Raw genomic sequence first — 22,525 nt, 5'->3', positions numbered from 1 at the left:
GAAACATAAATAAAATCTAATAGATTTGATACGAGTTAAGTTTGAACAAAATTTAGCTCAATATTAGTTTAAATTTTAAAAAAATAGTTTAAAATTAATAAATTTAAATTTAAATTCAACTAAAAAAAAATTAATTTTAAATTTGAAATAAATTCGGTTAAACTTGAATAATTTGTATTCAATTCTTTTATAAAAACAAATTTAATTATTCACTTACACGTTATTCCTTTGATAGTGTGAAAAAATCCAGTATTGATAATAACAATACTGAAGTTACAGTATCGGCTGCCCTGCATGTGGAGCCATTAGTCTATGAATGCACAAAATTATCCATGTATTTGGCCACTGTAAATAATTTTACGAAATTTGATTTAGAATGTTTAAACTTACACACACATATATATATATATCTGGTTGCGGAAATGAAGAGAGAGAAATATGTGTCTGTGTCTCTCATTACTGCATCGTCACTCCCTGCACGTTCCCCTGCCCCCTCTACTATCAATATATCGGCCCCCCCTCTCTCCCTCTCTCTCTCTCTGAAGCTGAGAGAGCTACTGGCAAGAAATAAAAACCTCCGTGGCTACAGCCATTTTCCACAATATTCAACTATGGATATCTATGGATTCTCTACTACTACCACTCAAGACCCATTTCGCATTGACGACCTCCTTGATTTCTCCAACGACGAAATCTTCTCCGCTTCTTCCTCTTCCACCGCCGCTCCAACTCACTCAGACACCACAACCGACGTCATCCAATTCCAACTCCCTCCGTCTCAAAACCTCGCCATTCACTCTTTTAATCCGTCTATTTCCACCACTGACTTCACCGACGATCTCTGTGTTCCTGTATGTTCTTTTGAATTTTTATAATTTTTTTCTGTTTTTTTTTTTTATGTTTTTGTACATTTGTTGTTTTTAATTCAACTGTTTTGAAATTTTTAGAGTGATGACGTGGCTGAGTTGGAATGGTTATCACGATTCGTAGACGATTCCTTCAGCGATTTCCCTAAAAACTCGATAACCGGAACACTAACCGTTCGATCGGACACGTCATTGTCAGGTAGTGGACGAGGCAAACGCTCAAAAGCGACAAATTCGATTACTTCCTCTAACACAACTACGTGGACCTGGACTTCTGAAACTGGAAATTTGAAACCGAAAAGAGAGATTCACCACCGCCAATCGTCGCCAAGTCTAGACGGAGGTGCGAGGAGGTGCACGCATTGTCAATCGGAGAAGACGCCGCAGTGGCGAACTGGTCCACTAGGTCCCAAGACGCTCTGCAACGCGTGTGGTGTACGCTACAAGTCGGGTAGACTTGTGCCGGAGTACCGGCCTGCGGCGAGTCCGACATTTGTACTGACTCAGCACTCCAACTCGCACCGTAAGGTTTTGGAGCTTCGGAGGCAGAAGGAGATGTTGAGGCAGCAGCAGCAACAGCAAGGGCAGTCACCGTCGCAAATGTTTCGTCACCAGCGTGATTTTGAAGTATGCTGAGCTGTCATAATCGGATTGTTTTCTGACAATGGATCATGTGAACGGGGAAATTACTGTTCCGGTTATGTTATCAGAATTCTCTATATTGTTAATTTGTTGGTTTTGGTTATTTTACAGTCTGTCTCAGCCGATAAAAAGGTCATGTCTTAAAATTCCAACCCACTGTTGCGCCTTTCGAGATTAGGGCTTCAGGTTTAAACGAGCGGGGCTCCAGCCTTAACTTAATGCGCTCGATCACTGTTGACTCGAATTCAATCCGAAAAAATTTGTTGAACTTTTCGATTTTACTTGTACTTTAATTGAAACGCGGGCACATCAAACCGAGAAACAATGTGCTTCACTTAAATATAAAACTTGAGCTTGGCTTGTTTGCAGTGGAGACCAGAATTGGTATTGATTTAATCAAATGATCAGTCTATAGTCTGATTGATTAGACGGATTGATGATGTTAGCATATTATAATTAATATTGAATAACGGTTATTCTGAATCTATGCATGCTTGTGTCGTTACATAACGGCCTTGAGTTTGTGAAGCATTTGTGAAGGAGGGATTTTAATATGCTTCTATGTCATATGATCAGTGGTAGGATTGGATCAGATCAGATCAGATGGTTGTAAATAACCGGTGAACAAAGGAAGAGTGAGATTGCTTGAGCTGAGTAGAAGGGAAAAATTGATGATGATCACGCGATGATCCTGATAATAACATAGGTTATATTGTTTATGCACGAAGCACGTGATGAAGACCGATATCCTTTCTAAGTTTAACCTACAGATTCGTGCAGAAGAACCGGCAATCTGATGTCAAAACACTATTAAATACAATGAGACAGAGCACTGTTGGCTTTAGCTGGCCGTTCCATCTTTTACGTAAAATTTGCTGCTGCAATTAGAGATGAACATGAGTCGAGGTTGGATAAGGATTAACTTGAGAAATTAATTTAGAATTGGAATGACCAAATCAAGTTCAAACCCAAGTCAAATCTAGCGGTGAACATTTTGTAGCAATTCCTTCTCCTCCGTTTTCTCACTTTCAGCCTTCAGGTGGTCAAGGACTGCAACTATAAAACATTTTGTAATGGATTTGAACATTTAATCCTGCATCATGCTTGAATTATCAAGAAAATAATAATCACTCCAAAGCAATATAAGAAATCCTCATATGAAGTGATAAAAAGTTGGAAAAAAAATAACAAAAGATTCCATCTTTAGTAAAAGCAGTCAGTAAGCAGTGCAAAAGATTGAAACGATCAGTACAAACTTGCTTAACGGATTATTCAATCCTAATTTTCCAAATTCATATATCATCAAGACAGGGCATATCATGACAATTTTCTGGAAGTTGAATAAAGAAATTCATTTCTTCCTTAAAAATTGACAGGCAGGTGTTATGGTGCGGAAAAGTTTAAAGAAACTTTCAGCCTCTCCTGCAAAGAATGGGTAGAGAGAGGCCAGGGTTCAATGCTCTGCTTGAGTTGAGAGCATAAGTACTAAGAAAAGGTAACATTATTTTACACAGTTTAAGTTTATTTGTTCACCCCTTTATATCAAAGTTAGTAGGTTTAACAGTCAAACAATATTTATGTTATTTTGTCTAACTATTATAATAAAAACATAATTAATTATCATTTCATTTAAAAAGTTTAAAATATTATATTAACATTTTTTTTTTTACAAACTGAACTATAAATATCATGGTAATGGTAAGAGTGTGAATATTATTTTCATAACTTAAAAATTTCATTAATACATATAACATTTTAAAAAATTATGGTTCACCTCAAATATTTGATTATATATTATTGTCACCTTTATTTATTCTTGTATTTGGAAATTTTTTATTTTTTATTTGAAATTAATATATATTAACAGCGCAAAGATTATATAATAAAAATTTAAAGTAAAGGTTATTTAGCTTTTTAATCATTTAAATAATTTTATAAAAAATAAAACACAGGTGAAAAAATAGTTTTCCCAAACTCTAAAAATGAAAAATTGTCATTTTATCGCTTGGACTTGAAGTCGTCGTTTGGCCCAGTGCACCTGGCTCCCGTCTTCGATCATCAAAAGACGTACGGTATTGCGATACAAGAAATGTCGTGGCCCTGCATGAGATGACTGAATTACATAAAGGCCAGACGACTGTGCCTCCCCCAAGTTTAGGGCATTTTCAAAATCATACATATGAGATTTGAATAGTTAAAAGCCCTACTTATTTATTTAAAATTTCAGTTAGAGTTAAGATAAAATCATAATTTAACTAAAGAAATATAAAATTTAAAGTTTTATTATTTTTACCCCTCAATTTAAAAATTTTATAATTTTTTTATATAAAATTTAAAAAATGAATATTTTCCCCCAGAGTTTGTAAATCATTTATAACAGTTTACAAATTTTAAGAGAAAAATATTAATTTTTTAATTTTAGATTAAAAATTATGAGATTTTCAAATTGAAGAAGACAATGTAACAAAATTTTGGTTTTTAATATTTTTTATTAAATGATAATTTTATTTATAATTCTAACTAAAATTTTTAATAAATAGGTAAAATTTTTAATTTTTAAAATATAAAAAATATAACTTTAAAAGGGCATATAAACTTGAGTGGAAAATTGTCTTTGGCCTTACATAAATGATAAAACAATAAAAGCAGTCATAAAAATTCATTTACTCAAAATAAAGCAAAACCATTATGCTGTGCCATAAAAAGCTTGATATAAATATTTAAAGCATACTGAAGGTTTAATGGCTGGGAATCACAAATTTCAAAAATTATTTTTGGATAAATATTTTAAAATTTGAATTTTATAAACCAAGAAAGTAAATAATCTACTCTGTATTAAAGTTAAAAAAGAAAATTATTGTCCATTCACCGCTTACACGTGTCTATAACTATCATCATCATTCCCATTTCCCCCATTTTCACTTTTCAGCTCTCAGAGAAAATTACCGAAGTAATAGTCTGAAGCGTCTCGACGATTCTCAGTCTTGGCAATCTCAGGTCTAAGATCCTAAGCCATTTGCCAAATCTTCCACCCTTGGTTACCATGCTGGGTCTTTCCGCTATGATTCCTAGTCAGATTCGGTTCTTGCTTCAAAGCTTGACCGAAGCAAACGCCGATTCTGTTTTTTTAGAGCTCTGTCAGGTACTCTGATAAAAACCCTAACTTTCATATTACATTGATTGTAAATATGTTTATTGCTTTTTAAACCCTAATTATTATCAAGCATCTAATTTGGTTGTTTGTAAACTTGAGAATGATTTTAAAAAAAAAAAAAATCTTCGAACGCAATATTTTGTTAGCATTCAGACAGCGTGTGGCTGTAATCTCGAGTCCTGAGTATATTTAGCCAGTAAGTATAAATGAACACCGAGATAAATTCGTTGAGTTAAAGTTACCAGTGGTACGCCAAATTGGTGTGCAATGGTTTTTCTTTGTAGCCTTTTTTTCTTTTGTTAATGTTTTAGGCAAAATAAATTGAAGCTGGATTTACAAGAATAGTAAGCTGTTCCGCCTTGGAGAAACAGAAACCCTAAACGATATACTTCAACGTGTGGTGGATGTGTTTGGATGGAAGGTTTTGTGATTGATTATTCCAGAATCAGAAAGATGTATCCTATGTCTGGCATAGGTTTAGGATTCATCCAAAGTTAGATTCTGAAGGAATCTTACTGATGAATTCAATTTGTTTGTGGTGTTATTTTGTAATTATAAATTGGGACAATTTGTTGCTACGTGTATATCTTAACTAACAAGGAGTTGTCTGTAAGAAATTATTGTAAGTAATACCTATGGAAAAACAGCTTATTGATTGTTATCACTTACGAGTGGGGAATTACATTTTTGTAGTGAGCCAAATAATAGATTTGGATGATGACATCCTTTGTCTTATAGATTTTATGCATCTGATTGGATTAATTTAATTTTTGTTTTTTTTTCTTTCCACTTGGCAGTTTATTGAATATGGAATTGGGGAATGCATTATTACACTGCAAACTTGCTTGGATCACTTGAATCTCCATGAAACTGACTCAAGGAATCCGCAGCTTGAGTCAATCGTAGCATCGGTTTTTAAATACATCATGGATAAACCAAATTTTGGTACTGTAATTAGTGAGTCACTGAGGAGTACCAAGATCAATGAGCAACTGCTGGAGAATTTATCTAATGTGCTACATTTATCTGTACCTGAAAGGATTGGGATTGGTTTTGCTTTGTCTGATTCAGAAAATCTTGACGTTATATTGTGTGGTAAGTTGCAGGTTGGTTGTATGATTGACTTCTGCCAATGCAGTTTTCTTTTACTTTCATTTTGATAGAAATTAACAGTTTGCTCCTTTATAGGGAAGAACTTTTGTGTAGCTCAGATTGAGAAGTTATGTGCCAATCCTGTTCCTTTGAATTCAGCTGAGCAAATTCAGAATATTGTTATGTTTCTTCAGCGGTCAAGTGACCTTTCCAAGCATCTGGACTCTCTTACGCAGATGTTGTCTTCAGTGAAATTGAAAGAACTTACTGAATTTCCCTTAATTCCAGTGCTTCCTGATGATATGCGTGAGGCTAAGTGTTTAAGGTGCCAGTCCTTTTAGTTGTTTTATAACCTTACATGGCTTTGATTTGATGGATCTTGCTAAGCCAACCGTTTATCATTTGAGAGACATAAGCTGCTTAACTATTAAGCTTTTCTTTTTTTTGTTGTTGCTGCAGAATGGATTTGTTCCATGAATGCATAGATAATGATTTTGATGATATTTTGGCGGAAATGGAAAAGGAAATGAGCGTGGGAGATGTTATGAAGGAACTAGGTTATGGATGTACGGTTGATGCCACGTGGTGCAAAGAGATTCTCTCTCTTTTCTTACCGTTGACTGAGATTAATCTTTCTAGGGTACTTGGTACAATTGCACGTACCTATGCTGGGCTGGAAGATAACCATAACACATTTTCAACATTTGGCCTGGCCGTTGGTTGTGGCACTTATTCTGATCTGCCACCATTAAGCTCTTGGAATGCAGACGTCCTTGTAAAAACGATCAAGCAACTTGTGTGTACTTCTGTTTTTCTCTTTGAATGTGACCATTTCAACTTTTGGTGTGATAACTGCATAATTCCTAAATATTTTATGCTGAACACAGGCTCCTAGCACCAACTGGACTAAAGTTATTGAGAACTTGGATTATGAGGGTTTCTACATCCCCAATGAGGAGGCCTTCTCTTTTTTCATGTCTGTATATAAATGTGCATGCCAGGTATATTTTGGTTAACACGCTCAACACGTTCATGTCAGTATATACTTTAATTACATCTGAATATATAGAGTGCTTTCCATGTTTGTTCTAATATTTAATGCTGAATGCAGGATCCATTCCCTCTTCATGCCATTTGTGGGGGTGTTTGGAAGAACGCTGAGGGCCAGTTATCTTTTCTTAAATATGCTGTAACAGGGCCACCAGAAATATTTACCTTTGGCCATTCTGCAAGGCAGCTGGTATGATGCTATGTAGATCCACTTATTGCTACATTCCAATGTGTTTGGTCTGAGTATTATAGTTAACAAACTATTCTGGCAGACTTATGTTGATGCAGTGCATGGCCATAAGCTTCAACTTGGACTTGCAAATCATGCTTGGTTGTGTCTTGACCTTCTAGATGTGCTGTGCCAACTAGCTGAGAGGGGTTATGCCAGCTTTGTCCAATCAATACTTGAGTACCCTCTTAAAAACTGCCCTGAAGTCCTGCTTCTTGGAATGGCACATGTTAATGTATGCATTTTATATCTTATTTATGTGGTCAACTTGATAGTCACAGTTGGATATGTTCTTCTGTTTGATAAAGTTTTTTTTTTTTTTTTGGTTTTTGGCAGACTACTTATAGTCTCATCCAGTCTGAAGTATCTTTCATTGTTTTCCCGATGATAATTAAAAGTACCTTTAGCAGTGGTATGATTCTTCACCTCTGGCATGTGAATCCCGATCTTGTGTTGCGAGGATTCGTAGATATTCACAACACAGAACCTGAAAGCTTGATTAGAATATTAGACATATGCCAGGAGCTGAAGGTAAGCTAGGGTATCTTACAAGTATGGCATTGATTATTGAACCCAGTTGTGTGTTGTATTGTTTGAGGTAATGGTCCTATAAGTGGGCTCATTACACCGGTAATTATTTATTTCCCAATAAGTGGCTCTCCTTGTCATCTTAGTTATTTAATGCTTGGAAAGAAATGGTCTGTTCTCTCATTTGGTACCCATTGTTTATGTGGCTATAAAGATTTCATCTATTAACTGAGTCATATTTCATTTACATTTTGTTCAGATCCTATCATCAGTTCTGGAGATGGTCCCTTTTCTTTCTGCTATAAGGTTGGCAGTTCTTGCTTCACAAAAAGAACTTGTAGACCTTGAGAAGTGGCTGAGTGGTAACTTAAGTACATATAAGGATTATTTCTTTGAGGTAATTCCAGTTGTTCCCTGATGCCAAGATATGGCATGTTGGTGGTCTTGTACTCCCATCAAATATAAATTATAGTTGTAAATAATTATATTAAAAAAAATGCTGACTGCATGGTGCAAACTTTCAGGAGTGCGTTAAGTTTGTCAAGGAGATTCAATTTGGTAGATCGCAGGATTTTTCTGCCAAACCTTTCCTTCATTCTGGTGCTTTATTGAATCTCTACATGGAGAAGATCACTACTATTATGAAGGTACTACTTACAAAATTGAGTTTTCTGATTTCAACTCGCAATCTTCTTTTCAATGATTTTATCTTGTTACCTTTATGATTGTTTATACAGGTTTTGAAATTGCATACTGGCTTGATCACTTCAACCAAACTCCTTGATGAACTGGAAAAGTTGCATGCAACAATCTTGGATTCTAATCCAAAGCTACAGAATGGTGGAGCTTCAGAATCATCAGCAACTGACGGATATGCAGATGATATTGAGGCAGAAGCGAACTCTTACTTCCATCAGATGTTTTCGGGTCACTTGACTATTGAAGCAATGGTTCAAATGCTTGCACGATTCAAGGAATCTTCAGTGAAAAGGTATTGTACTCTTCCTGTCTGGTTGCTCTTACACTAAAAGTTTCATGTATTATTTTATTGCCTCCAAACTCTTTAAATTACAGAAATATTGTCATGTATGGGGCAGAAGGAAGGAAGAGGGGATTCATATAGTTCATGACAACTGTTAAATTTGGGGTTGAGGCTTTGTTGTATTGGCTTTGTGCGTTTACAAACATTGTGAACTTTAGAAGGCAATTTCTTGTTTTTATATATGTTGTGCTCTAGAAATCCTTATAAGATGATAATTCATTCTTGATGATATGAAGGATGATGTAAAACTGAAATTTGATATTGTCAAAAATCATGGTATGGTGTTCAACTTTTGTTTTTATTTTTCTGATTTTTTTTATTATGGTGCTCTAATATGACTTCTGAGAAGAAATTTTTTTCTAATGTGTTCCATTATGGTGCTCTAATGTTTTGACATTTAAAAGCAAATTTTTTTACTAGTTTGCGGATTTGTTGTGACCATGCAGTTATTGCTTAGACATGGATCCTTGGGTTAGCATTTGCTCATGCCATATATAATGTTGTTAATTTTCAGCATCTTTTATTACAAATGTTCATTTTTACTGATTGATGTTTGAATTGACAGGGAACACTCAATTTATGAGTGCATGATTGCGAACCTGTTTGAGGAATACAGGTTCTTTCCGAAGTATCCTGACAGGCAACTCAGAATTGCTGCTGTTCTCTTTGGTGAGTTTCATACCAAATTTCTATCTTTGTTGTTTGATTCTGTTCTCATATGCCCAACCATAGTTGAGATGCTTGAATTTCATTGTGTCCTCCCTATGCTTAGGCATGCTAAGAACTGTTGTTAATTTTTATGGTAAGCTTAGCCTTGCAGCCCACAGATCCTTGCTTGCTACCTGATCATGTTGACATCAAGAAAGGAAAAGAATCCTTGTTTTAGGATTCACCTTCTTTGGTATTCAGGATAAGAAATATATGGTTCATGTGATGTGCAAGAGCTGAATATATACTGTTTACCCATTGGAAGTTATGTGCTCAACTTGGTAGTCATGGTTGTAGTGCTTGATTAGGTACTCATGAAAAATATTTTGGATGAGACTTTATTCATTTCATGTTTTGTTTTGGGATGCTCTTTATGTTGTGTGATTATATGAATCATTTGAACTTGTATCATTCACCCGAATCACTGCCTAATCGGTATTTTGTCTGTGTATTAGTTACTGCAATGTATCTTTAACTTGATTTTGCTTTAATTTCTTCATATTAAATCATTTCTCTGTATAAATTTCAGGCTCCATCATCAAGCATCAGCTTGTAACTCATCTCACCCTTGGAATTGCCCTGCGTGGTGTTCTAGATGCATTGCGAAAACCTGCTGATTCTAAAGTGAATATCTTCTTCTTAAATTTGTTTTATAGGTTTTCCATGTGTTACACTGCTGACATCCTCTCTGTAAGCAGATGTTTGTGTTTGGCACGAAAGCACTGGAGCAGTTTGTGGATCGTCTTATTGAGTGGCCACAGTACTGCAACCATATATTACAAATATCTCACCTGCGTTCGACACACTCAGAGCTTGTTGCTTTCATTGAAAGGGCGCTTGCCAGGATTTCAGCTGGGCATTTGGAAACAGATGGAACTAATAGTGCTTCAATTGTTCATCAGCTTGGTTCTTCTCAGGATACCTCAGGAAATGGGGAGGTACATGGTGATAGTTTTATGGATATACTATTAGTAAGGAAATAAAAATAGTTGCCATTGTCAAAGTGACCTTGCATAAATTGGTTTGCATTCCCTTTCCTTTTGATTCCCATGTCTGCGTATATAAATATTGTTTGTGTTGTACTTAGATCTGAATTTTTTTGGGGTCAATATTAATGATAACTTTGTGTAGCATAATTATAATTATCCTTGACCTCCACATTTACGTAGCCTTCATGCATGTGCTAGAAGAGCACCACTGATGGTGTGTCTTTATCCCTGCTATTTTATTTTCTTTGATTATTCTCTTACATTCAACTGCAAATGTACCAAAGTTGCTGTGTGCTACCATGGTTCAGATCACCACCTCACTACATCCAGATGTCTTTTTACCATCCTAGAGTGACCTCATGAAAATGTCTGATGTTGTTGAATGTGTTGATTGTTGTCTATTGTGACCTGTTGCTAATATGAATGACATTGGTTTTGAAGTAGAAACTAGACTGCAGTTCTTGAAGTAATGGTATAAATATCATGTATATTTATTAGCTAAAGCAGTGTAGATTTTTGTGTTTTGAGCCGTTGTTTATGCTGTTCCTGACTTCTATTTTTTCAGGTTAATAGTTCTGGCATTGCACGATCTGGTCTGCAACATTCTGGCCAGATCCAATTTCAACTGAGAAATGAAAGTTCTCTTGATGAGCGTAATAAAATTCCAGTAGCTTCATCAAATGATGTAAAACCACTTCTGTCTTCCTCTGGACAACCTTCAGTTGTCCAATTGGGTGATAATTCTGGTGTTCAGAAGGTATCCTTGGAGGCCAGCACCTCTTATTTAGCAGTTGAAATGCCTTTTTGCATTGTTGTGATTGGAGTTTTTTCCTAAAATCGCAGTTGCAAAACACAATAAATGCTCCAGCAATGCTGTCTGGCTCTCCTGGTTTTGTTCGTCCTTCCCGAGGAGTTACATCAACTAGTAATCATCTGTAACTTACATTTCAAGCATGTCATCTCTTTTTGTGTGAATAATTTCTTTATTCAATCTTGGTTATTGTATTCTATTACAGAATTTGGCTCTGCTTTGAACATTGAAACACTAGTTGCTGCTGCTGAGAGAAGAGAGACTCCCATTGAGGTAATTTTTCTATATCTTAACTGTCTTTCATAAATTATTGGACTGGACATTTGTGCAAGCAAAGAATATGCGTAGTATGTGATGAAGAGTGAATCTTAAATATTTTTTTTCCCTTACCAAGTTAGTTCTTATTCTCAATCAGCTTAAGTAAGTTCTTCTATGGTTGTCCCTAAACTGTGTTAGCCGTGCTGCCATGTTGGCCATGACATGGGTATAAACATTTAGCATGATGGTTGAAGATGCTTTCGTGATGAAAACTGAGTGATGTATTTAATGTGAGATCATATGAGTTTTCATGGATATCCCTCTGTTGCTGATCTGCTGGTATAAAAGTTCTCTAAGTTGTATCAATCATCTTTATCATGATGTTGGTGGTTGCCTGTATCTTTAGTACTAATTAAGATATTGTATATCTTTGTTTGCTTCCATTCTGATTTGATAAGTTTTTTTTTTAGTGCGGTAGTGTTAAATCTCTTATATATGATTTCCAGGCTCCAGCATCTGAGATTCAGGACAAGATATCATTTATAATCAATAATATTTCTGCTCTGAATATCGAGGCCAAAGCTAGAGAATTCACTGAAATATTGAAGGATCAGTACTATCCGTGGTTTGCACAGTATATGGTTATGAAAAGGTCAGAAATGTTGAGAACATCTATCTACTATTATTTATATTTTTTTATCATGTATTGTATGTTGTATTCTACAAATATTGTATAAATGATGAAGCACAACTTTCAACAGAGCAAGCATCGAACCGAATTTTCACGATTTGTATTTAAAGTTTCTGGATAAAGTTAATTCAAAGGCTCTGATCAAAGAGATTGTCCAGGCTACATATGAGAACTGCAAGGTTTATGTTGCCTTAACTATGCAGTTATATGTCTACAAAAACAAGGAAACAGAATTAATAATTTGTATTTAAATATTCTTATAGGTTCTATTAGGTTCAGAACTTATAAAATCTAGTTCAGAAGAGCGATCGTTGCTTAAAAATTTGGGTAGCTGGCTTGGGAAGTTAACAATTGGAAGAAACCAAGTTTTAAGGGCTCGTGAAATAGATCCTAAATCACTGATTATAGAGGTACTATAGTCTACAATATCTTTTTCTTTGAATGTGATCCTCCCTTGTTATATCCTTCATTCATTCTTATGATGTGTTTTACCCTGTTGGCAGGCATATGAGAAGGGACTGATGATCGCTGTCATTCCGTTTACCTCCAAGGTTATAAATCTTACTTGTGATTGTTTTTCATGATCTGGATTAAGTAGTGTGAATTTTTTTTTTCTAATCACTTGCTGCAGGTTCTTGAACCATCCCTAAGTAGTCTAGCATATCAACCTCCAAATCCTTGGACTATGGGCATTCTTGGATTACTAGCTGAGATCTATTCCATGCCAAACCTGAAAATGAACCTCAAGTTTGACATAGAGGTATTTACATATAATTTGCCCATACTTGGGCCTAGTATTACTTGTGTTTGTCTTATTCATTTACAAGATCAATGGTGTATGGAATTATGCATTTAGATATTCTTATGGTATTTCATTTCAGGTCTTATTCAAGAACCTTGGTGTGGATATGAAGGACATAACACCAACATCTCTTCTCAAGGACCGGAAAAGAGAAATTGAAGGAAACCCTGACTTTTCTAATAAAGATGTTGGAGCATCCCAGCCTCAGATGATTTCTGAAGTTAAACCAGGAATCATTTCTCCTCTAAATCATGTTGAATTACCAGTTGAGGTTGCCAGCTCATCTAATTCTGGGGGCCCTGCACATTTACTATCTCAGGTTTAAACTGGTTTTGTGTACTGTTGTTGATTGTCAGCGGTAAGGACTTGCATGTTGAATTCCTAAATCTCTGTCTCATATTTTTTGTGGGTTTAGTATGCTGCTCCTCTTCGTCTTTCTTCTGGTACTTTGATTGAGGATGAAAAACTAGCGGCTCTTGGCTTGTCTGATCAGCTTCCTTCTGCTCAAGGACTGTTTCAAGCTACTCAAACCCAGACACCCTTTTCTGTTAGTCAGGTATGGTTTTCATTGCTTTTTCTCACTTTTCTTTCCTTTTGATAGAATTTATTGGCTTCTAATTATTTTTTTCACAGCTTTCCACGGCAATACCGAACATTGGTACTCATGTTATCATCAATCAGAAGCTTAGTACCTCAGGCTTGCACTTGCCCTTTCAGAGGTTTGAATCCGGTTCCCTTTTACTATATCCAATTGCTTATTGAGATCAATGGCTTGTACTTATACACTCCATCTTTCATATATTATTGCAGAGTGGTTCCAATTGCGATGGACAGAGCTATCAAAGAGATAGTGTCAGGAATTGTTCAGCGTAGTGTTTCTATAGCTACTCAAACAACAAAAGAGCTTGTTTTAAAGGTTTCCTAACTGAATTAAGCTGTACATATCATATACATGTTTTTGAATGACATTTAATGGTAATTAAATTACTTGAATTCTGCAATTGCATGATTGATTAGTGAAACTTGTTGGGTTCATCCTCCTTAATCCCTTGGTTTTTACTTTCTTAACAAGTATGTAGTTTTTTTGATAAATGATGAAAACTGTCACTTCAAGAATCTCATGTTAATAGAAGTTCTGATAGCTGTTCATGTGCATTTCAAGTTGATCATCTCACCTTTACACATGCTTGACACCTCTTCCCTTAGAGACCCATTGCCATAATTTCTGTGGATATTTCCATCCAACCTAAAGAAGAATGTGATGTGAGAAGCAAAAGGTTTTGATTGAAGTTGTGAAAGCTTGACATACCCTCCCAACAATTCCTCCTGTCCTATCCTGTTGATAATCTGCCCAGCGCTTGATACAAAGCTTTTTCTTAAAACTACTGGTAGAAATATCTTTTGCTTACTTTAATTCAATTCATGTCAGGATTATGCAATGGAATCAGATGAGACACGCATATATAATGCAGCACACTTAATGGTTGCAAGTTTGGCAGGAAGTTTGGCTCATGTGACATGCAAGGTTTTTTTAAATTTTTTGGAATAATATCTGACATCATTTCTCACCCTCTTTGTTTTCTGAATTTTAAATGATGCCTCTTTTAGTTTCTCTCTTTAGAGCTTCAGTTTCTGACATCTTTTCCCTAATTATGTTTGTGGTTTTCCAGGAGCCCTTACGTACTTCTATATCAAGCCACTTGAGGACTTCACTACAAGGTTTAAATATAGCCAGTGAACTCCTAGAACAAGCTGTGCAACTTGTTACCAATGACAACCTTGATCTTGGCTGTGCAGTAATTGAGCAGGCTGCCACTGATAAGGTTTGGTTTTTAGTACTGATTAATAGATACTTGTATGAGTGTGCATCAAGGGTTTTGCCTTTGGATCAGTATAGGTTCTAAAGAGTATCCTGAATGGTTTGAATTTTACTTGTTTGTAGGTTTCTGATGTCATTTTAAATTTATGCAGGCTATTCAAACAATTGATGGGGAAATAACTCAACAGCTTTCTTTAAGAAGAAAGCATAGAGAAGGTGTTGGTTCCTCGTTTTTTGATCCGGGCATGTATGCACAAGGTTCTATGGGTGCTGTCCCTGAGGCCCTCCGCCCTAAACCAGGGCATTTGTCTAGTACTCAACAGCGAGTTTATGAGGTAAATAATTGATGGCCTGATTAATTGAAGTCTGATTAAATTTTAGGAGTAAGCATTTTAAGTTTGTTTGCTATGTGTCTTCTTGTTAGGACTTTCTTCGACTTCCTTGGCAAAACCAATCTACACATAGCTCACATACCGTGTCTGCTGGTCCTTTGACTTCATCCGGTGATTCTAGTCTCAATGGTGCATATGGTTTGGCAGCAGGACAAGTCAACCCAGGCTACTCAGCAATTGCAGGAAACACAGAATTTGAAGCAGGCTCTCGCTCGTCGGATGTTTCTTCTGGGTCAATTGAAACCAGTTCTGCTGCTCTGTTGAGGTGTTTTTCTTTTTTCAAGTACTTTGCTTTTTTCTAAAATTTTTTTTTCTGATAAACTTTAAATTCTGTCATGTTTCAGTGTATCATCTGCCAATAATGTGACAGCTGATAGTGGTGGAATTCAGCATAATTCTGAAAACAATTCTGTCTGTGCTTCTTTTACTCCTACTTCTCCAGCCCCGGAATTACTTTCTGTGGATTCAACTGAATCTGGAAAAGTGTGAAATCTTTCCTTCACTGGTTTATATGCTGCTAAGGATTTAAACTTCTTGTTTCTGATATTTGCTTCTAACTTTTGTGTTCAGGAACCAGGAACTACGTCACAATTGTTACCATCACCTGTCACCACTGAACGCTTTGGAAGTAGTGCTTTAGAACCTTCACTAAGTACAAGGGATGCATTGGATAAATATCATATTTTTTCACAGAAGGTCGGATATTACTGTATTTTTTATTTTTTGGTTGGCTCCTATCATTCTTCATTGGAAATGGTACATGATGAGCACTTGCTCATAAATACAGTTTGCTGCATTATGGTTATACTTTATATTGTCCTGAACGCACCTATAAAGTGAGTGAGTGTGGGTGTGTGATATAGGACTATGTTTTGTAATCTTGATGCATAGGACTATGGTTTGTAATCTTGATGCGTATGATTCTATGAATCTGTACAGTATTGTTTGGGATTTTGTTGTGTTTGTAACATAAACATCTATTCTGCTGCAATTTTGCTTTTTTTAGGTGGGGTTCGGGTTGGGGGCTTGTAGGAATCTGTATTCCGGCCACAGAAAAGATTGTGTCGTTTTGTTTTGTCCTCTCATCTACTTTGTTTCATTTCTAGCAAACTTATTAGTTCTTATCTTGTTTAAATGTATCAGTTAGAAGCTTTGGTAGTCAGTGATGCCACAGAAGCTGAAGTTCAGGTATTGTATTTTCAATCTTCTCGGTGTGTGCCTTGGCTCTGGTAGTTAAATTAACATTAATGTTAATAAACATATGCATTTATTGGGTTTTTTTTCCCTTTTTTGTTTAGGGAGTAATTGCTGAGGTTCCTGATATAATACTGAGATGCATCAGTCGGGATGAGGCTGCCTTGGCTGTGGCTCAAAAGGTTTACACGTTTATAGTTGGATATTTCTGCTGGTTTCTTTTTTTCCTTATTTTTTTTATGAAGGATTTCGATTGGCTTCCTTTGTTGGAGGCAAATTTTCAAATTGTGAATGGCTTCTTTTTTTTCTAAAAGGAAAATTTTGAGGTTAATTGTTCTCATGTTGAAGTCTATCTGCAAATTTTTGAATGGTTTTGGAGGCAAATTTAGACGTGTTCTTAAGATTTTTCCATATTTTCTTATAGGTTTTCAAGGGATTATATGAGAATGCTTCAAACAGCCTTCATTTTGGTGCTCATCTTGCAATTTTGGCCGCCATTCGTGATGTCTGCAAACTTGTTGTTAAGGAGCTCACACGTTGGGTATGCTGTGTTCAAATCTTTCTGTATTTTGCTCCACATTTTATGGTTCCTTGATATGCAGTTTTTCACTGGCTTGCCTGTTGCATATTACCATATTTGGTCTTTCTTCCCTACATATATATTCTATCTTGATATTGACTTGCCTATGCCCTTTTATCTTGGTATTTTGGTGCATGAAATATGCCCTGTTCAACTATTTTAATTAATGAAACGATAATAAACACTACCCATGGGAGGGCCAATACTGCACATTAATAAATTGTTCTGTCAAGATAAATGGCCTCTTATTGCAACTGAAAGTCCATTATGTAACTGTTTTCTGATTCAGGTTTCAACTCAAAATTTGCTGAATCTGAGCTTACCAGCATGTTTGGTCCATGTTCTCTAATTAATTATTAAGATGATCCCAGTTGCATATCTTTTGTTTCTTCACTGTTACAACTTAGTTTGCAACTTTTCTTATAGGTTATTTACTCAGATGAGGATAGAAAGTTCAACAAAGATATTACAGTTGGCCTTATTCGGAGGGAATTGCTAAACCTCGCAGAGTACAATGTTCAGATGGCAAAACTTATAGATGGAGGAAGGAACAGTAAGTATGAGATATATTCGCTTTTTTTGAATTCTACAGCAGATGAAAAGCTGATCTTTTCCATGAAATATGTGCAGAGGCTGCAATGGAGTTTGCCATTTCCCTTCTACAAACTTTGGTTGCAGATGAATCCAGAGTCATATCTGAACTCCACAATCTTGTTGATGCATTGGCAAAGGTTCCATTTATTCTTTTGTTTGAATGAGTGGATTAAATTACAATTTTGTTGTGCAGTTTTTTACTGTTGGACTTGTCTAGGTTGCTGCAAAGCCTGGTTCTTCCGAGTCATTACAACAGTTGATTGAGATTGTTAAGAATCCTATTGTTAATGTAACTGCTTCTGGTGCTGCTGCTGGGATGGAGGATAAGATTAGGCAATCCAAAGACAAAAAGGTTAATATATATATTTTTGGTCGTAAACTTCCAGTGTATCATTGCTTATGATTCTATAACTTTGATGAAACAGGCTCTTAGTCTCTCCACAGCAAACAGGGAAGATTATAATAGCATGGAGCCTGCAGACCCTGATCCTGCTGGTTTTTTCGATCAGGTATCAAGGCCTTTGTTTGATTTATATTTTTATTCTTAAAAATTATGTGATGAGGACAAATGATAAAATCATTGGTATTGACTGAAACCACCCGGAAATTTCTCACTTCAGTTAGTCCCCTTTAAAGGTTAATTGTCTTCCAGAAGACGCAGTTAGAATATCATCTCTATAGCTGAGCCAATGATCCTTTGTGTTAATACATATCTTGATGACCAAAGAAATTAACTGTCTCAAACTAACCCAATAGAAGCAGCAACCACAGGCTTGATTTCCAATCTGTCTCCAGAAGGCATCATATACCCTAATTTAATCTGAAGTAATCTTTGAACATTCTACTTATACATGATTCATTGTTGTTTCTATTTTAACTACACCCCTCTACACTAAAATAGATCTGATTTCTTGCTGGTTGGACTCCTAGAATTTTTTCATCACACACTTGTATTTGGTGTATGAATGCTTCACAGGTGTATGTTTTGTTCAAGGAGTGGTACCACATATGTGAACTTCCTGGCACAAATGATGCAGCTTGTACTCGTTACATCTTGCAGTTGCATCAAAATGGTCTGCTGAAAGGGGATGATATGACAGATCGTTTTTTCCGAAACCTTACGGTGATTGTTCTTTCGTAATTTGATTTTTTATTTAACGGTTTCAAGTTTTTAATTCAGTTTCCCCATCTTTTAGAAAATTGCTGTTGAACATAGCATACAATCTGAATCCCCTCAACAAGTGCAATCTGTCTCCTTCCATACTATTGATAGTTATGCAAAGCTTGTTTTATCAATCCTGAAGGTAAGTGTATATTCTTCTGGATGTTAATGTGGTTTGTCATTGTTTTATTTTCTGATCTTCCCATTTACAGTTCTGTAACTGATTATCTTTAAATGTTATGCAGTATTTGCCTGGGGAGCAGGGATCAATTAAAATTATTCTTTTGTCAAAGGTATCTTAACTATAGTTTTTCTTTTCTATAACTAAACATTATTTGTATAATATTTTTGTATATTTCACAGATTTTGACAGTCACTGTAAGATTTATTCAAAAAGATGAGGAGGAGAAGAAGGCATCTTTTAATCCAAGACCATATTTTAGATTGTTTATAAACTGGCTGCTAGACCTTGGCTTACTGGATCCTGCCATTGATGTTGCAAACTTTCAGGTTTGGCTCATTTGCTTTTACTCTTGCTGCATATAATATTTCATTGATTTTCTGATGTGGTTGCTTGTGTAGCAGATTTTGACAGCCTTTGCAAATGCATTCCATGCTTTGCAGCCCCTTAAAGTGCCTGCATTCAGGTTAGCACCACAACTTTATATACTTGTCAGCTTATAGTTGATATGTTTAAATTGTTGTTAGAACCTAACATTATAAAATATTTAATCATATCAAGTGTCATTTTGTAGGATTCCTTTACTAAGAGCCTTAAATTTTGTTGACATACAATCTTCACTTGGATAGTGTTGACATTCGTGACCATTATTCTGACTGAAATCAATAGTGCATGTCCAAATTGATGAGAGTCAAAAGGCCTAAACATCCATGTAAATCATTGTTGAGCTTATATGGAGTAACTTAATATCTTGTCTTAGGAAATACGAAATCTCTTTGTCTGGGGGCTATAAATATTTAGCTGGTGTTCAAGACTAATTGATGATCAAGTTTCTATCTCTTTGTTGTTGTAATAATATCTTATGATGGGCTAAGGTTTTAACACTAATTAATGACTCTGGTATCTATGGCTTTAGTAGACATTTGGACGGGACTATTTATTTGCTGTGGTGTAACTGTGCAGCCAAAGGCTTCTTTCTGTAAAAGTAGAGAGATGTATCCTCTCTTTGCTGTTCATTTAATGATATGATTGTTGGGAGTGTAAGAAACAGTAATTTTGAGGCTAGTATGATAAAGCATTATGGAATATTCCCACTTTTAAAAGAAGCCTGATTTGAACAAACCTTATTTTGTCTTCAACAACCATCATGAGTATTTTGTCTTCCAAACAGGTTGCCTGATTTTACTGCTTCTCTCTTGGAAAATTTCTTTCTTTTCAAGTCCCTTCAAATTTTGGAAGACAATGGGATTTGGTTGTCGTGTTAGTGTATAATGTGTTGCCTTGACAATTAAACCTGTGTACATGCTCTGAGAACCAATTAGATGATGACAATGAGTGTGGGAGGATGCATTTGTTAGAGAATGATCACAATAACTGAATGAACTTACATCTCTGTTTCAGTATAGACATTGATCTAGAAGACTATAGCGTTTTTGTGGTTTGCTAACATTGGTTGAAAATGTTTGTCCAGCTTTGCATGGCTTGAATTAGTGAGTCACAGGAGTTTCATGCCTAAATTGCTCATAGGAAATTCTCAAAAGGGTTGGCCATATATCCAACGTTTGCTGGTAGATCTGCTCCAGTTCCTGGAGCCGTTTCTTAGGAATGCTGAACTGGGAGTTCCGGTTGGCCTCTTTCAATTTCTGGTCTTTTCTTTCTGATAGCCCATATAACACAAGTACAAGGGGTGCTCATTTTGTTATCTGTGCAGGTTCGCTTTCTGTATAAAGGTACACTTAGAGTGCTGCTGGTACTCCTCCATGATTTCCCAGAGTTCCTATGTGATTATCATCTTACTTTTTGTGATGTGATTCCTCCAAGCTGCATACAAATGCGCAATATTATTCTCAGTGCTTTTCCCCGCAATATGAGGCTACCAGATCCTTCTACTCCCAACTTAAAGGTTCCTTTTGTCATTACTAATTTTGATTAATTAAAAAAGAAAACTAATTCCTTTAATTTCTTCAGATTGATTTGCTTCCGGAAATTAGAGATCCTCCTTGTATTCTTTCTGAAGTTGATGCGGCTCTTAGAGCAAAACAGATGAAGGCTGATGTAGATGAGTATCTCAAGGTATTTCATGTTCCCTTCAATTTTAGGTTCCTCTGATGAACTGTAGTTCATTTATTATAACTGAAGGACTACTCTGGACTTGGCCTAACTTTTAACTAGATCCATTTTGAACATTGCCTTTGTATTTCTGTCTCTGATGTGGAGCTATAGCTTTTTTTTATTAAAAAAAAATTTGGCATGCTTTTAAATATAATTTCAAATTATTTCAGACTGGACAGCCAGGTTCCTCGTTTTTGTCTGAACTGAAGCAGAAACTTCTCCTTCCTCCTAGTGAAGTTGCCACTGCTGGTACTCGTTACAATGTACCATTGATCAACTCTCTTGTGCTTTATGTAGGCATGCAGGTAACTCGTGTTTTGAAGCTAATTTTTTGAATGTTTTTTCTCTTGGTCATCTTGAATTTGAGTTTGGAATTGTTACTGTCTTGTACTTCACTGGTAATCTGTTCTCCAGGCCATCCAGCAACTTCAGACAAGAACACCACATTCACAGTCAACAGGCAACAATAGTTCGCTTACTGTGTTCTTGGTGAGTGCTGCCTTGGATATTTTCCAGACGTTGATACAGGATCTAGATACAGAAGGGCGCTATCTCTTCTTAAATGCGGCTGCTAACCAACTTCGCTATCCAAACAATCACACCCATTATTTTTCCTTTGTCTTACTTTATCTGTATGCAGAAGCAAACCAGGTGAGAACTCTATCCGACTGCATTACATGATTTTTTCTTCGTTTTTTGGTGGCTGTGCAATTTTATTCATTAGCTTAGATCCATTGGGTGATGGGAATATTTGTTGTTTACATTATCAATAACACTGTTTGCATAACAATGAGTAATAATTTATATATTAATGATGAAGTGTCATTATGTGATTAGGCAATTTTGAATTAAGGATAAAATAACATCTAATTTAAGATAGGCAAAAATCTTTCGGTAAAGATTAAATTTATTTTGGGCCTGTATAGGAAATCATTCAGGAGCAAATTACAAGAGTTCTACTTGAACGCCTTATCGTCAATCGACCTCATCCATGGGGCCTTCTTATTACATTCATAGAGCTGATAAAGGTAACTTTTTTTTTTTCTCAATCTTGATTGTTACAATGCTCATAATGTTAATACTTGGACTTGTGGATATTATGCAGAATCCTAGATACAACTTCTGGAACCAGTCCTTCATTCGGTGCGCACCGGAGATCGAGAAACTCTTTGAATCGGTTGCTAGATCATGCGGGGGTCTGAAGCCTATGGAAGATAGCATGGTTTCAGGTTGGGTTTCTGACAACACACACTGAGATTAAGATGTTAACTTTGCATGTATTTTTATTTTATCTTCTTTGGAATCTCTCTGTATTGTTGTTTATGTAGTTATTTTGTATCTAAACATTTTTAGTATATATAGTTTAGTCTTAAGAAGTTTTGTAAGATATATTACAGTACTTCTCTTCAGGTTAAGCGAAATTATCAGAAGAGATTTCCGTTTTATGTAAAGAGTCTGAATGTAAGTAGATCATGCTAACATAGCCTGGTCTGCAGACCCGAATTGAACTTTTGGTAACCAATAGTGGGGATGGATTTTAGTCAAGTCAAACTCCATTTGAATCCAAAACAGTTAATTTGAGATCAAGTTTGGTTCGCTTGATTAAAATTGTGTTTGTAGGAAAATTTG

The 22,525-nt window shown here is 35.7% G+C and overlaps 2 protein-coding genes across 2 annotated transcripts; both read left to right on the top strand.

Moving 5' to 3' along the window:
- The first annotated feature begins 503 nt into the window (after positions 1-503).
- LOC123216145 (GATA transcription factor 4-like) lies at positions 504-1,611 on the top strand. The gene is made up of 2 exons (XM_044636513.1): positions 504-851; positions 948-1,611. Exons 1-2 carry the CDS (start codon positions 612-614, stop codon positions 1,500-1,502), a joined length of 795 nt encoding a protein of 264 aa, XP_044492448.1. The 5' UTR covers positions 504-611; the 3' UTR covers positions 1,503-1,611.
- A 2,819-nt stretch (positions 1,612-4,430) lies between these two features.
- On the top strand, positions 4,431-22,441 carry LOC123217063 (CCR4-NOT transcription complex subunit 1-like). Its single transcript, XM_044637815.1, has 51 exons — positions 4,431-4,650; positions 5,460-5,757; positions 5,851-6,079; positions 6,214-6,550; positions 6,642-6,755; positions 6,866-6,994; positions 7,077-7,268; positions 7,370-7,564; positions 7,821-7,958; positions 8,086-8,208; positions 8,299-8,552; positions 9,169-9,272; positions 9,841-9,935; positions 10,010-10,249; positions 10,866-11,057; positions 11,144-11,225; positions 11,317-11,384; positions 11,876-12,021; positions 12,131-12,239; positions 12,324-12,470; positions 12,564-12,611; positions 12,692-12,820; positions 12,942-13,181; positions 13,278-13,418; positions 13,496-13,581; positions 13,673-13,778; positions 14,292-14,387; positions 14,533-14,685; positions 14,834-15,016; positions 15,106-15,338; positions 15,418-15,556; positions 15,644-15,769; positions 16,217-16,261; positions 16,372-16,449; positions 16,692-16,808; positions 17,274-17,400; positions 17,478-17,578; positions 17,659-17,793; positions 17,867-17,950; positions 18,418-18,564; positions 18,638-18,745; positions 18,849-18,896; positions 18,967-19,113; positions 19,189-19,250; positions 20,256-20,409; positions 20,496-20,687; positions 20,753-20,857; positions 21,067-21,201; positions 21,311-21,547; positions 21,823-21,924; positions 22,002-22,441. Exons 1-51 carry the CDS (start codon positions 4,552-4,554, stop codon positions 22,149-22,151), a joined length of 7,245 nt encoding a protein of 2,414 aa, XP_044493750.1. The 5' UTR covers positions 4,431-4,551; the 3' UTR covers positions 22,152-22,441.
- Positions 22,442-22,525: the final 84 nt, after the last annotated feature.

The sequence above is a fragment of the Mangifera indica genome, chromosome 5 (assembly GCF_011075055.1).
Source record: "Mangifera indica cultivar Alphonso chromosome 5, CATAS_Mindica_2.1, whole genome shotgun sequence".
NCBI classification, from domain to species: Eukaryota; Viridiplantae; Streptophyta; class Magnoliopsida; order Sapindales; family Anacardiaceae; genus Mangifera; species Mangifera indica.
This window is presented reverse-complemented; position numbering and strand designations above follow the sequence as displayed.

What these genes read in the sequence shown, in the direction of transcription:
- LOC123216145 (XM_044636513.1), top strand. Translation starts at nt 612, where the DNA reads ATGGATATCTATGGATTCTCTACTACTACCACTCAAGACCCATTTCGC. An exon ending in CCGACGATCTCTGTGTTCCT is followed by an intron (nt 852 to 947) that starts GTATGTTCTTTT and finishes TGAAATTTTTAG; the next exon opens with AGTGATGACGTGGCTGAGTT.
- LOC123217063 (XM_044637815.1), top strand. Translation starts at nt 4,552, where the DNA reads ATGCTGGGTCTTTCCGCTATGATTCCTAGTCAGATTCGGTTCTTGCTT. An exon ending in CGTGAGGCTAAGTGTTTAAG is followed by an intron (nt 6,080 to 6,213) that starts GTGCCAGTCCTT and finishes TTGTTGCTGCAG; the next exon opens with AATGGATTTGTTCCATGAAT. An exon ending in CTCAACAGCGAGTTTATGAG is followed by an intron (nt 15,017 to 15,105) that starts GTAAATAATTGA and finishes TCTTCTTGTTAG; the next exon opens with GACTTTCTTCGACTTCCTTG.